Below are 14,570 nucleotides of genomic sequence, written 5' to 3'. Positions count from 1 at the left end.
ATCATGTGTTGTAAATCTAAGTATTATGCAATTACATTCTAAAATACACCAAGATGATTTATAATAGTTTCAAAGCCAGAGTAAACTTGCAAAATTTCAAGTGTATTCTTCTTAATACCTAACCTTACAACAATATGATATGATTTATTGAATCACAAATACTGTGGTTTCATTAATATTCAAGAGTATCAATTTTCGTGGATAAAGTGAAAATCACAGTTTCAAAGATACGTAAATTCGTGGCCTATGACCCTATAGATACAAAATGTTAATAGAAATTGCACTTCAATGAACATTAAATTTCATGGATCAACTTAACAACGAAATCCATGAAAATTTGTATTCAACGAATATTGATGAAATCACATATTATCTAGAATATGTTCTGGTATATACTTGACTGTGCAGAGCGATTAATATTCTCCATTTTCAAATATTTTTGAGGGAGGCTTTTCTTCAGAGATATCATAGGAAAATGTATAGAATCTATTAATTTGCAGACTCTAACTATCTTGTAGTTTAATACTAAAATATAGTCATGTACAATATCTTGTAAGTTATCACCTTTGGAATGACCCAGTTTCATGTTTTGTATTTTTCTAAACAGAAAATGTTTAGGTAACTTATGGCTCTGAAAAAAGTTAAAGGCTCCCTGATGTCAGAATATTAGTTAGATATCTTGTTAATGAATCAAAAAGCATGTTATTATTTATCAACTTGTCTGGATGAAAGATTTCATCCTAAGTCCAGACTGTTGTTAAAAGGCTTTGTGGTTTTCACAAAATTTGGCAGAATTTTTTAATTGAAAAGCTGTTGCCCTTCAAACAACCACAATTGTTACAATAAACTTGATATAACATGTACTATAGTATCATAAAATATATTTTATTATACATGTACATACATTTACATGATAAAAAACTATGTAACACATATACAGACACATGAAAAATTATGTATAACTAAAGGATGTGTCCCTACATTAGATGTTGCTAACATCTCTAAACCAATAAATTATATTTCATGTTATTCATGTCAATTATCAGGTAAAAAATTATGATGTCCAGTTTCAAAAAAATGCTTCAGAAATATCATTACATGTATCAACATTCAATTCCATATTTGTCAAAGTTCCTGAGTATAACTCCGAGCCGTACATGTACACTTCCCATCGCAATGGTATGAAGTCTGTAACGATCAGCACCACTGTATATCAAGTCGGGGTTTTTCAGTTGCGGTCCCCCTCCCAGAAAATACTGTGACACTTGTTCCTTGAAACTCCCAGAGGGCCTCCAAGTCGGGCATTCAATTTCATGCATGCCAGGCGTTGTAGGTACATGACAGAAACCATAACCATAGAGTTCATTTCTTCCAAACGAATCTTGATGCCATACTTGAAAGTGAATTTTTGGCCAACCTGTAAATTTATAATTTTACATGCAAATATTAAGAGTATGGAAATAAAACAAAATTTATTTTGATTTTCTTATAAGATACTTGTCTCCCAAAAAGGAGACACATTGTGTTTTCTCTTCAACAAAAGAACTTGTCTTTAGAGTTTTGCAAAGAAAACTACCCAGGAATCTTTTGAAACATACACTAATGTAATGTTATGTACAGTGTACAACAAATCAAGTTCCTTTGTTCATTCCTATTTCGTTGAGCCAGAAATGATCATCATATTCTTGCTCCAGTTGTCATTACTTATTACATGGCTTTTGTACCACAGTCCCTATCTCATGGAACCATGCATAATTAAAAATCTTGAAAACATTGAAGAGTTCCAACCCCAAATTATAGAACTTCTTGTTCATTGCATCATGATAATATAGATGGCATGCAATTCATGACCACAGATACTAGAATTCCATGAAAATGATTAATGTGTATTTAAACAATCAAAAAGAAGTTATGTTCGAAGTTAGAATTTCCCCAAGATCTTTGTTTACATTAATAATGACCAAAAATCTATATTAATGACTCCCAAAAGTAATCCTCTCCAGAGTACCCTCCTTCCATGTGTATGGAAGAACATGTAATGTTCGTACTTAAGTCATGATTCATTCTCTCAGATAAATTAGCATCTTCAATTTGGAGAGTTTATAATTGCCCTGAATATAATCTTTCGAATTGGGAAAAGCATTCAACCAGTCAAAATTGTTGGGCCTGACATGCTCTTTTTCCTACCTTGTAGGCCTTTTGTTGCATAGTGAATGTCTATGGGGTGAGCCCAGTATGCTGCGTCATGTTGCTGCGGAGTATCAACTTGTGTCTGTCCTTCTCTTAGACCCGCTAAAGCCTTCCAAGCACCACCTAAAATAAAAGTCAAGCAAATATTGCATTACGGACAATAATTGAATGTGGATGCACATTTTCTTCATTGTGTGTTAACTGCTATCATTTAAAGGCCATGTACAAGAATATACCTGTGTTTATTCCCCATTTACAGAAAAGACTGTGGTCAGGAAAGCCAGAGGCTCCAACGATTTGTCCAACAATGTGAACCTCAGCCATCTACAAGAGAATAACGCCAAATCACTACATGGATGCAGAAAATGTAACAAATGTCTTTATTCAGAGTCTCTACCTGTGTTTAATATAAGCATTTATATGTATACTGTCTATTAATGTTAGTGTCTAGCTAACTGTCAAAGTGAGAAAGTTCATGCTATTTCAATAAAAAACATCATTACATGAATGACAATATAATACACATTAAGTTTTATCCATAATTATTTCTGACAAAATAACTAACAAAATGATGTTATGAAGTATATGGTAGAAAATGAATTGGGTGAAATCAACTGGTGCTGCCCAGACATGTTTCAACAATATCATTGTTGCTTGACTGTGTTAATGAACTATGAACTACGCTCAAAAGCTTATTTAAAATATTGCAGAAATGGTTAAATGATAAGATTTATGAGAGATATAATGAACAAACCTTACTAGAATTCCTCAGAAAAGACGTTTAATCATCTCTTCCAGATTGCAAGCAGTTGGAATGTTTACTTCTATGTATATCAGCCACTGTTTCGTATTCAGATATTCGTAAATGTGACCAACACTATAGATCTGTAGATTTAATTTATGTACACATTATGCAAACATTTTGTGTTCATTTTTCAAAATAGATAATGATTATTGTTATTGGTATCATCTGTGATATTTATCTACAAGAAACTTAAAATGCGAAACTATCACTGTATAATAAACCGTCAAATTCAATATGAAAATGAAAGTTCAATGTAAATAGAAGTGCCGAAGTGGTGATCGAAACTTGCATGCACGTATCATGCATAGTGAGCTGTTGTTATTTGTTTACATTGTTTGTATCTAAGGTATTTTTATGCGCCTATACTTAACAAATTAGTCTAAACCAGTAAAATACTGTAAAACAAGAACAGGTCTGAGGTTCTTACAACATATGCTTGTTTCCTATGATATCTCTGCTTTAGTATAGTAGCTCGCGCTGAAATTGACATTTGACGTCGGGATATTTTTAGACATAGTCAACTGAGGCGAGTTCAACAGAGCAAGCGCTCGCCAAAATTCCCTATACCCGCAACACAAATTTTGGCGAGCGATCGCGAGCGCTCGCTCTGTTGAACACGCCTCAGAGGCACGCTGAACATCACTGAGGTATATGATAGAGGAATCTCACAATAACATTAGTATTTGGAAATATTTCCGTACTGATAGATTTTTCGTCAAAATGATTATAACTATCGCGATATCATAGGACGGGCTCATATAACGTTTATGTATCAACTGAACATCCTTTCTTTTAAACAGTCCAGTAAAGTAAGAAGAAAGCTGTAAGTGTAAGAAATGTCTGATACAGATTCTGATGTTACCATTGAACCGGATCCAAGTGATTGGGATCATTCTCCAAATCTCTTCACCCCTTCCCCACCTCAGTCGGTCTCCAAGAGACAGTCTTCATATCATCAGCTGTCTGACTCTGACAATGAGGAGCCATGTTCCTCTGTGAAACACTCATTTCAACATCAGACTACAGAAGATTTATCCAATGGACGCAGCTCACCAAAGTTGCTCAAAAGAATTAACAAATCTTCTTTGTCAAAATCCCCATCCTCAAGTTCACAGAAAAATGAAAAATCAATAGTTTTTGGCAAAATTGATGATCAGAATAATTCAGCAAAAGATAAAAAATTAGATGCAAGTAAAGGTGTTCCACAAAAAAAATTACATGACTCTCAGGTGTTAAAAAGAAAACATTCATCAGGGGACAGTTCAAAGAGGGTTTCAGAAACAATCTCTTCTCAAGCTCTACCTCCATGTAAATATGGCTCTAAATGTTACAGGAAAAACCCTGATCACCTCAAGGAATTTTCCCATCCTTGTAAGTATACAGATGTTATGGCATGTTAATTTTAGCTCATCGATATTTTTAATATTGTTTGTAATTTTTTGTTTTGATATAAGTTATGTTCTTGAATGCCTTGATGCTTTTACATCTGTAGTTTAATATCTATATAAGACAAACAAAAATAAACCTTTAGCGACAATGTCTGGTATTTGTCAGTTCCTGTTTTGCAGCAGCTAATGACAGCAATGAAAATGCTAGAGGAAGAAAATCCACAAAGCAGGAGACATCTCCGCCAATGAAAAGGCAGAAGACTGAAACAATGTCACTGACATCAAAAGAACCCATAGATATCTTCACTCATGCTCAGCCATTGAGTTTCTTTTTAACCAAAGTCCATGGAATCTCTAGTGACTATAATGGTGCCTATACAATGAGTCTCAGAGGTATATACAGACAGGCCATGAGAAAAAAGATTTGAATTTCTTTGAAGTACAGAAAATTTATGTTCATAAAAAATGAAATTTCAACTGGAATCATTTCTTTCACATTGCAGACATTTTATCAGAAAGCATGGGGAATTTGCAAGAGTCATGTCAGGTAAATTCACAATATAACATTAATTTTGCCTCATCAGCTTCACATATGACACGAGTTTTCTGCTGACAGTTCCCTTTACACAGATTTATTTTTGTTAGTAGCAATTGCAGTCATCTTGAAAACTCAGTGGTCTGAAGACCAAAGCCAATAAATTTTGAGGTCGGGTCAGTGAAAATGAAAAATCAGGAAGTCCAATGGACTTGTGGAATCAGGATATTTTCACTCAATTTTTATGCAACACTTTGTATGTTATGTGTCACATGAGCTACAAAAGATTTTGGGGCCAGTAAATTTATTTGGGGACCAGTACATGTTGACAGATCACTGGTCCTGCTGGCCAGTAAGTTTTAAAAGTTTTCTTAGAGACTGCAATTGGTTCTTTAAAATGTAGCATATTAATTGACTTGAAATGTTTAAATATGCATTTAATATTTTTTACATGTTAATCCATTAGTGAGTATCATCTTTCTTGTTTTCTTTTTTTTTATAGTTCAACTACATGTTTGAGATTCCATGGCTCATCCAACAGTACCCAACATCATTTAGGTAGAAAACCAACTACCCTGTAGTGGGGTTTGTCTAGATGTAAAATTGTGAATTATTAACCATATACATGTACTGGCATTTATTACTGTGATATGGGAGATGTGAAATAACAGTAATTTGAGGCATAATGCGAGAGAAAAAAAATGTTGAAATTAGTTTGAAAGGAAATGACCATTAAGAGTTGTAGTTTAAATGATAACAACCAGTACCTGTATGTTTCAGACAGAAACCTCTTCTCTGTGTCCATGGGTTTCAAGGGGGACAGAAAGCTGGATTGGAGGCAGATGCCAGAAAGTTTACAAACATCAAGTTTTGTCAGGTGTGGTTTTAAATGTGAACTTGAATACCCGGTATTATTTCTTAATATTGAAGTACATGTATACCATATGTCTGATTATGTCTAAAAGTTTATTTTAGGTTTTCCATTTAACATTGTTGATAGATTCAAACCTATTTTGTTCTATTGCTCTGCTATATAATGATTCTTGAAGAGAGAGGAAGAATTTGTTTGTAAAAAATTATAAAGGTTCGTTAGCTTTGGGCAATTGCTATAACATTGTAGATTGTTTTATGAAAAACATTTTCATAATTAACCTTTTGTAGGCAAAATTAGAAATGCCATATGGAACTCACCATACGTAAGTAAAATGTCATGTGTATTTTGATCTACCCAGGGAACATTTTATTTTTGAAAAAGGGAGATAATTTTGACAATAATGCCAATTTCCTTTTTTAGGTACATGTAGTTTGTTTTATTCTCTTTGAATATCCTATGTTTGTACCGTAATACAGAGAGCCACAGCCATGTTGATTGTGCTGAAATTATGCATTTAAACATTTCATATGATATTTTGACAGCAAAAAAATCTCCAACTTTGAATTATGTTTCAAATGTCTTGTAGGAAAATGATGTTTCTGCTGTATGATAATGGACTTCGTGTTGTGATCCACACAGCTAACCTAATAGAGCGTGACTGGCACCAGAAAACTCAGGGGTAAGAAGATGAAATCTACCGCAGTATACATGTGTATTTAGGATATTGTAGCCAGTGCTTCAACCATTATATCTAGTGTAAACTTCTGAAAATATGGAAATTTTCTATTTTCTACAAAACTATACATGATATTAAAATTCTACCAGTGAAGATTATAATTGTGGTGTTTTACCTGTATATGCAAACAGTAATATCATGTAATTCAATGCACACTTACTTTACCCAACCATTTTGTTCATCTATATCTAGTTTAGACTTGCATGTTCCATTATATGTAATGGCTTAGATATGTACTGCTGTAGGATTTGGATAAGTCCTGTCTTTCCAAAGCTAAAATCAGGTCCTTCACCCACACAAGGGGATTCTCCAACTCATTTCAAGAGGGACCTCCTGCAGTATGTTGCAGCCTACAAGGCTTACCAACTGAAGGATTGGCAGGATCACATATCTAGGCATGATCTGTCTTCAGCTAAGTAAGTGGGTGGTGAAAATATCAGCAGTAACATAATGGTCACAGGAAAGTCATGGTGAAATGATACAACAGCATGATATTCCAAAGTCATTGTAGCGAAAATATTTGCAGTGACATGAACATGCACATTACAATTCAATGTTTATCTGATGTCCTTTGTTGTATACCTGAGGCGAGGTCAACAGTTGCGGATATAGGGAATTTTGGCAAGCACTCGCTCTGTTGAACTCTGCTCTGGTAAATCATGCCAGCACATAGCCAATTTGCTGGTTATGAGGTCAAATCCCTTAAAAAATTAAATTTTGACATTTATATTTCATTTCTCAGAAAATTAAGTACTTTAGACAAATTCATGGATTACACATTTTTTCTTTGTATTGCTTTCTTTCATATTTTTTTTAGGAATGCTATTTCTTTAAAACTTGTTCAATGATCTTATACATGTACTTCATTGTATCATTAATCTAATGAATTAATTCCTTTCTTCTAGTGTTTTCATTGTGGGCTCAGTGCCAGGCAGACACATGGCAGAAAAGAAGCACTGGTTTGGTCACATGAAACTTCGGAAGCTGCTGAATGAAAATGGACCAGTGAAGGAGCAGGCTTCCAAGTGGCCAGTGGTTGGACAATTCTCCAGTATTGGGTCCCTAGGAGCCTCCAAAGAGAACTGGTTGTCTGTGGAATTTTTGCAATCTCTTGCAACAGTAAAAGGAACAAGCAGTGTACCACTAGCTCCTGTAGAGTTCAAGCTGGTTTGTTTATTTGTTAAAAAAAATGAAGAAAAAAAACTATCATGTGAATGGTGTGATTGAGTACATTGTTACATTGAAATGCTTTATTAATATATCAAAATATCATACAAATATTTAGATATATTTTAAACTTCAATTGTAATCCATTTTCCTTTTCTGATATTGTGATTCTTGTCATTTGTATTTAGATTTTTCCTACTGTTGACAATGTGAGGACCAGTCTAGAGGGCTATCCAGCAGGAGGCTCCATCCCATACAGCATCAATGTTGCCAAGAAGCAGCCATGGCTTCACTCTTACTTCCAGTAAGCTAGATTTCATAACACATTAAAGTTCTTGGTCATACTAGAAGATTGAGGATGCACAAAATGGCAGAAACTGAATTTTCAATTCAAAGTTAAAATATAAAAAAAACTGAGTTATTCCCCCTTGCAAAATAGATTAAGCCTAAAGAACCAATACTTATTTTTATTTTGGCTCTAGATTTTGTGTCAATGTCTAATTTTACAATGAAATATGAATGATTTTATAATGTCCTATGAAACAATATTGAGTTTGCTTCATACATTTATGGTGAAGTAATTACATGTAAAATGAACTATTTTACTTTTGTTGTCCAGCCAGTGGAAGTCTGAAGGGAGGGGAAGAAATCGGGCCATGCCTCACATCAAAACCTACTGCCGTCCCTCCCCGACCTGGGAGGAGGCTGCATGGTTTCTTGTTACGAGGTCAGCCAAAAAATACCTTATACCATTTATCTTTATGTACACTTTGAAAGACTTTTGCCTTGGAGAAAAAATGTAATTATTTGATTTAAAAGAATCTTGTTGCCGTCTTTGAAAATTCTCTTTTTATTTCAGTTCTAACCTATCAAAAGCGGCATGGGGGGCCTTGGAAAAGAAGGGGAGTCAACTGATGATTCGGTCCTATGAAATAGGAGTGCTGTTTATCCCAAAATATTTGGTAAAAACTATGGCATCTGTTAGAAAAATACTAATCACATTTAATATGCACTAACTAGGAAACCTAAATTTTCAATTGAATATTATGATAGAAGAGAATGAGAAATATCATATTGGTTATCCATTACAGGATGATGACAATTAAGAAAATTTTAGAAATGTCGGTTTATCCATCTTGCATTGAAATTACAGGTTGAGAATGCAGTGTTTGAGTGCTCAAGTAAAGTCAAAGAAGCTGGACAGAAAACTTTTGTTCTTCCGTATGATCTTCCACCCAGAGCATACACCAAAAGCGGTATGTACACCTTAAAATATGCTACTGACTACTTAAATCAAAATATTGATAAAAATATGTACACAACAAAATTTTGTGATTTCAACTAAATGTTTCTGCATGTGTTTGAAAAAAATAGTTGCAAGTAGAGAACTTTGAAAATATATACATGTACCATAGTTTTTTCTACATTGCAGTAACAAGTTCTTTGCTACAATGTGTTGTGTTTTATGATTGTGAATACTTAGAACTAGCAGTCATAGAAATCACAAAAATTTCCTAAGCTAATAAATTTCACATTTTTCATGAAACATTCATTTAAAGAGAAAGTGCTATTTTTGTATCAATTAAAAGGGCAATTAAAACAATAAAATTTTATTATTACAATGTATACGTAGGAAGTATTTTACAAGGTTGAAAACAAGACTAAGTTTAATCAGTATATTGGCTTAGAAGTCTTTTCTTCAGAAAATTTATGTTGGACCTAACTCAAATTATGACTTGATCATCTATCTCATTAATAAAATGCTTGAATTAAAAAGCATGTACATGTATTTGCATGCATGTACATATTTTTATTTTATTTTTTTGGTAAAAATGCAAAATTCTGTTCATAACCAGAGAGTTTTCTTTTTTCCAGATAAGCCATGGATTTGGGACATTGCACACAAGGAATTGCCAGATTCCAATGGAAACATGTGGTGCCCAAGCTAAAACTGATTTTTGCAAGAAAACTTTAAATGTGTTCACCAAGTTTCAAATGCTGAAATAAATCTAATGAATTTATTTATTAAAATTGATTATAAAATTAAATCTTTTTCTTTTTATTGACCTTCAATATTTGTGCTAAGTATTGTATTAGTCATTGAAAACATTGCTGGTGTATCAGTTTCTGTTTTATGATGGGAGATCAAATTTTTGAAATTACTAGATGGTAGACAGTGCAGTGCATTTTATTTTCTATACTATTTCATGATTTATTCAGTTTAATTATGTTTTCTTCAATCATGGTATTTTCTGTGCAAGATGCAGTCAAATTGTTGGTATTTTGGATTTCTTGCATTTAGTATGTCGATAAAGAAGTTGCATCTGTTAACAGTGAAATGACTAAAGCCTGATTATGTATTCTTCATAAAAAGTCTGATTTTAAATTTTCATTGTAATGGTTTTCATGTTTTGAATCATTCCCGCTTTTGCTACTTTTCGGATCGGGTTTGGCATTTGGATAATTCCGACACATGAAAAATGGGAAAGTTGAAAGTTAGCAGGGGCCTAGTTAGATTGCTCAGTTGGACTCGTTAAAAGTGTCTGATGAAAAGAACAAAGGTATGATTATTTTGTTTTTAGTTTTTTAATCTATTTATTATACGTTTTTGCATAGTTTCCTAAGAAATAGAAAAGGGGAATGGTCTAAACTAAAGGGTTGTTAACGTTAACGTTCACCCAGGGACGTGATATACTTAGTATATAGTCCCTGGTTCACCTTCAGGCAGTAATTTGTTTTTTTATGGATTGGTTTCAAATGATCTCTTCATGTATTTTGATGAGTATTATTAAACTCGTCTGATTCATTTTAAATTTTTGAGCCGTAATGGGTTTAATTACTGACGAAAATGTGCATGTTGCTTATGTACATGTACTCTGTCCCAAGATATCCTCACGTCACATTTTACCTAATTATATAATATTTATAGATATCTTAAGGTTCAAACAATATTCATTCGTTAATATTTAAAAAAATCCAAGATTTTCCCTTTAAAAAAATCCTCTAGATTGTTAGGTTTTAAGGTATACAATGTATAACGACCACATTTTATACCTAATAAATGAATGATCCGATATTCTTAATCATGATATCATTTTAAAGGTGTTTTCAAATAAAACTACTCCACCAGAGGAATTTTCAAAATTTTGATTATGGTTCAACTAATTACACCTTCAATTTTGCATTGAAGTCTATGGGCAACGTATGTTTTATTAAGATATTGTAAAAAGTAACTTAAAAGTCGTAAATCTCTCTTGGTTAATACATGCGTAAACTTTCTCTTTATAAAAATATGAAATAAAATAAATCATTTACCGCAGATATTTTGACGAATTTATTAAATTTTCCTTTTTATCAAGGGGAGATAACTCTTTAAAAAATTTAATGGTGCAAAATTACTGGCTTATTAAATGTACGTTGCCAGTCATGTGAATTTGGTTTATTTCGTTTCATTGTTATCTAGCAATACATATTTAACTAGTTTAAAATGATTCAAAATTGTTCAGTATCCCTTCCTTATACATCGAATACCTTAATACACAGTTAAGGAGGCCGATTTGGGTTTTTTTGCGGAAAAACTACAATAGCATAACTCTTTATTTTTTAACCATATGTAATTTAAACCAACTCTAGTTTATTTGCGAAGGTTCATGAAAATCGACCGTCTGGTTCTTTTTAGGGACCATCTCAAAATAGAGGTACATTTACTATAGGAATATAAAGGAAACTGCATTTTCCGCACATCAAAGCAGTTTTAAAAAAATACTACAATAGCTTTTTTTCTCAAATTGTTATATATGATTAGTAATAGGTTTCCTACCTTATATGTAAAAAACACAAAATTCTACCCTCTGGTTTTTAGTGGGGGCCATCTCAAAATATTAAAATGCACCAAATTTTGCTATATATTTGGATCATCACGAATGATGATTGGTATTATGGATTCATTCCAAATATGAGGAAAATGTCCTCGAGGATAGCATCATTCTGTATATAAAATTTCAACAGCGTACAATTTTTACTTTTTCTTTTATGTTATTTCTAATATCGTACTCCTACAAAGCTTCATTTTATCATAATGTCATTAAAGCGCAATGGCAATGCTCCCCTACCGCACAACGTTAAAATCGTGTTAAACTATAAATTTCCTTTAACAATCTAAATATTTTTATCTGTATTTTGTTTATTGTGTTTAATTTTATAAATGATATCGAAAAAAATTCATAAGAAGTATAAATCAACTGTATTATATTAGAATGCGCAAAAACATGCACAATGCAAACTAAAGTTGGCCTCCTTAAGTATAAGTCAAAGTTTTGTTTTGAAATGCCATGAAAGGTCCCCTATGATAACGTAAAAAAATTGGGCGAGTTGTCCTGAGTACTTCCAAATGGAAAAAGGTGTCAACATTTCCCATAATAGATTTCAATAAGGAAGATTGTCTTTGTTCTTCAGTGTTAAATTCTCTGGGGAAAAATTATACATCTTAATTAAGTGTCAATGAAGAAATCTTAGGATTTTCCCTTTTGTTTCGATTTCGATTGTATTTCTTTGAGGCTATATGTATTTTTGTTGGAAATCAGCAAAAAGTTGCAGAAGCAATTAAGACTAGCTGCAATAACGTAGCCCTCTCCTGATTTTTTTTTGGGGGGAGAGTAAACATCAGATATAAAAAATCAGAGAGGGCTACATTATTGCAGCTACTTAAAGCCTGTCTCACACAGAACACGGTTGGGCACACGGTTCCAATACGGTATACTCGGTTATACACGGGTTGACTGGTACGAGTATTGAGCTCCAACCGTGCCTAGGGATGAGTTGGTACGATTTAGACTCGAATGTAGCACGAGTATGTACGAAAAAAGCACGGATATACTCGGTCAAGCAAGGTTTGTCACGGTTTGAACACGATTTGCAAACGATTTTCATACGATTGTTGTACGGTTCCAAGTACGGTCTGTTACGGCCCAGTACAATTAAACACGACTTTTACTCGATTAACTTGACATTTACAGGGTTTTCATACGGTCCCACCGACTTTTGTTCGAGTTATGCTCGAATTATCACACATTTGTATATGTTTTGATATAAATTGACTCAATTTGATGGCTTGGCTTCATAAATTTTCGAATTTTCAACAGAAAAGTTATAAAAATGGCAGATGACAGAATAAGGGAATTAGAAATCATGATAAGCCTGATAGACATTGAGATTATTTTGGCCAGAAGACGCGAGGGGAGCTCATCAGGGTCGACAGGGTCAACAGGTTGAAGTGGTCGGAGGGCCTTGGTGGCCCTTTTTGTATTCTCTCTGGGAGAATCTTCCATGGTGGGGATTCTTTTGGGGACTTTCTTCTTCTTTGGAGGCATTATGTAGCAAGTACTCTGTTGTTTCAAGGTGTCAGCAGGTAGTTGTGTTTTCTGTTGTGTTCGAGTGCTGTATGATCATACACGAGCTTTGTACAGACGTAGAGACCGTGTCTGGTCGTACTTGACCATGTATAATTCGTACTTGAACCGTATTGGTCGTATGGCAATCGTATGAAACCGTATTGGTCGTATAAAACCGTATGTACACTCGTGTGAATCGTATGGTGATCGTGTGACATTCGAGTGTTAATCCGGGTGTTGGATGTAGGACTTGCGAACGGTTTCACACGATTCCATACGATTTATATACGAGGTTGAGCTCACTCGTGGAATTGACTTCATGTGCGGTTGTATATACGGTCTCGTACGGTCTCACACGGTCTTGTACGATCGCTAATATGATCATACACGGACATGGCACCCGTGCCAGTTTTTTAAAAGTTTAAAAAATCATACACGGCTTTCACGGATACACTCGAATGGCCCGAGTGTAAGTCGGATAAGGCCACGGTTGGTTCGGTTGTATGTTCGGTTTACACGGGTGGCCAACCGTATAAGCCGTGTGTTCTGTGTGAGACAGGTTTAAGACAGACTATAGTAAGTATTTCATTCAAATAGCGGTACTTGAGTTGGTCAACATTGCAGTGTTTGAGATATGTACAATAACATAACAGGCAGATGAATCTCATTTTTTTTCTTGAAATAAACCTTTGAAACCAATGTATCTAGCTGACAAATATTTAGTGTACCGGTAAATAGATTGTCAAGGCAGCAGTAAACCCATGAGCTACCTTAAGCTAGAGTTGCAGACTGTTCAATTCTGATTATCTATGAAAACTCATTGAGAAAAGTTATTTTTTATTTTATGGTGATATTCAGAAACCAGTGATATCAGTCTTGAAAAAAAATTGAGACTGTGTGACTATGCATGTACACAGATTGACTCAGTAAGAAAGTTTAAAACAGAATTTGTCTTGATTCTTCCTAGAAATCCAATGAATTCATGCAAACTTTCTTAAGTCGCATCCTAACATAAAAATAGTTTGTGGATTGAAATGAAAAAGTAACAGAGTTGTCCCCCTTTAAGTGTAGACTCCTAATACAGGTTTTTTTTCTACTTCTATAGATATCTAATTAAAATATACAGCACGTAATATGTACAAACTTTTCTAAAACAGTATTTAGGCTTTTGTTTAACAAATGGCAACATGTGAATAATGAGATCAAGATCTTAAATTACTATATTTCATAATTTTACCTTACTGAGTCAACTATATTAATTACATGTCCCATACTGCTAGAAGTTAACATCAACTTGTATCTCCTCAAGCTAACATGACTAATTTTTGTTTTTCCAACCAAATGTAATTTTTATTTTCTATTAATGTTTTGTGGGATGTGAGTGTTTTAACCTGCCCAGATTATATAGACATGTAAAGTTGTAAGTAAACTAAAACAAAAGTATCTTTACTTTATTGAAATTTTTATATTTTTATGGGGGGTTTT

At 33.6% G+C, this 14,570-nt stretch overlaps 2 protein-coding genes across 4 annotated transcripts; one reads left to right on the top strand and one right to left on the bottom strand.

Annotated features, from left to right (window-relative positions):
• Positions 1 to 864: 864 nt before the first annotated feature.
• Positions 865 to 3,092, bottom strand: LOC128178140 (B9 domain-containing protein 2-like). 2 transcript variants are annotated; one of them, XM_052845169.1, is made up of 4 exons: positions 2,945 to 3,092; positions 2,427 to 2,514; positions 2,188 to 2,313; positions 865 to 1,417 (listed from the first exon to the last, which is right to left on the bottom strand). In XM_052845169.1, exons 2-4 carry the CDS (start codon positions 2,512 to 2,514, stop codon positions 1,104 to 1,106), a joined length of 528 nt encoding a protein of 175 aa, XP_052701129.1. In that variant the 5' UTR covers positions 2,945 to 3,092; the 3' UTR covers positions 865 to 1,103. The 2 variants fall into 2 exon arrangements, with proteins under 2 accessions (XP_052701129.1, XP_052701130.1); XM_052845170.1 differs by having other exon boundaries at positions 2,950 to 3,086.
• LOC128178139 (tyrosyl-DNA phosphodiesterase 1-like) lies at positions 2,467 to 9,743 on the top strand. 2 transcript variants are annotated; one of them, XM_052845168.1, is made up of 15 exons: positions 2,467 to 2,557; positions 3,796 to 4,366; positions 4,564 to 4,776; positions 4,887 to 4,930; positions 5,421 to 5,476; positions 5,699 to 5,795; positions 6,080 to 6,114; positions 6,379 to 6,471; positions 6,774 to 6,944; positions 7,434 to 7,695; positions 7,884 to 7,999; positions 8,315 to 8,422; positions 8,555 to 8,657; positions 8,849 to 8,951; positions 9,571 to 9,743. In XM_052845168.1, the coding sequence occupies exons 2-15, from the start codon at positions 3,832 to 3,834 to the stop codon at positions 9,642 to 9,644; spliced, it is 2,010 nt and encodes a 669-aa protein (XP_052701128.1). In that variant the 5' UTR covers positions 2,467 to 2,557; positions 3,796 to 3,831; the 3' UTR covers positions 9,645 to 9,743. The 2 variants fall into 2 exon arrangements, with proteins under 2 accessions (XP_052701128.1, XP_052701127.1); XM_052845167.1 differs by lacking the exon at positions 2,467 to 2,557 and adding an exon at positions 3,203 to 3,341.
• The last annotated feature ends 4,827 nt before the right edge of the window (positions 9,744 to 14,570 follow it).

Source organism: Crassostrea angulata, chromosome 3, assembly GCF_025612915.1.
Source record: "Crassostrea angulata isolate pt1a10 chromosome 3, ASM2561291v2, whole genome shotgun sequence".
Taxonomy (NCBI): domain Eukaryota; kingdom Metazoa; phylum Mollusca; class Bivalvia; order Ostreida; family Ostreidae; genus Magallana; species Magallana angulata.
The sequence above is the reverse complement of the archived record's forward strand: the minus strand, read 5'-3'. Positions and strand labels throughout refer to the sequence as shown.

Excerpts from the sequence above, each read along its gene's own strand:
- LOC128178140 (XM_052845169.1), bottom strand. The coding sequence starts at position 2,514 with ATGGCTGAGGTTCACATTGTTGGACAAATCGTTGGAGCCTCTGGCTTT. Across the intron at positions 2,314-2,426 it reads TAAATGGGGAATAAACACAG|GTGGTGCTTGGAAGGCTTTA; the intron begins GTATATTCTTGT and ends CTTTTATTTTAG. Across the intron at positions 1,418-2,187 it reads TGCAACAAAAGGCCTACAAG|GTTGGCCAAAAATTCACTTT; the intron begins GTAGGAAAAAGA and ends ATAAATTTACAG.
- LOC128178139 (XM_052845168.1), top strand. The coding sequence starts at position 3,832 with ATGTCTGATACAGATTCTGATGTTACCATTGAACCGGATCCAAGTGAT. Across the intron at positions 6,945-7,433 it reads CATGATCTGTCTTCAGCTAA|TGTTTTCATTGTGGGCTCAG; the intron begins GTAAGTGGGTGG and ends CCTTTCTTCTAG. Across the intron at positions 8,658-8,848 it reads TGTTTATCCCAAAATATTTG|GTTGAGAATGCAGTGTTTGA; the intron begins GTAAAAACTATG and ends TTGAAATTACAG.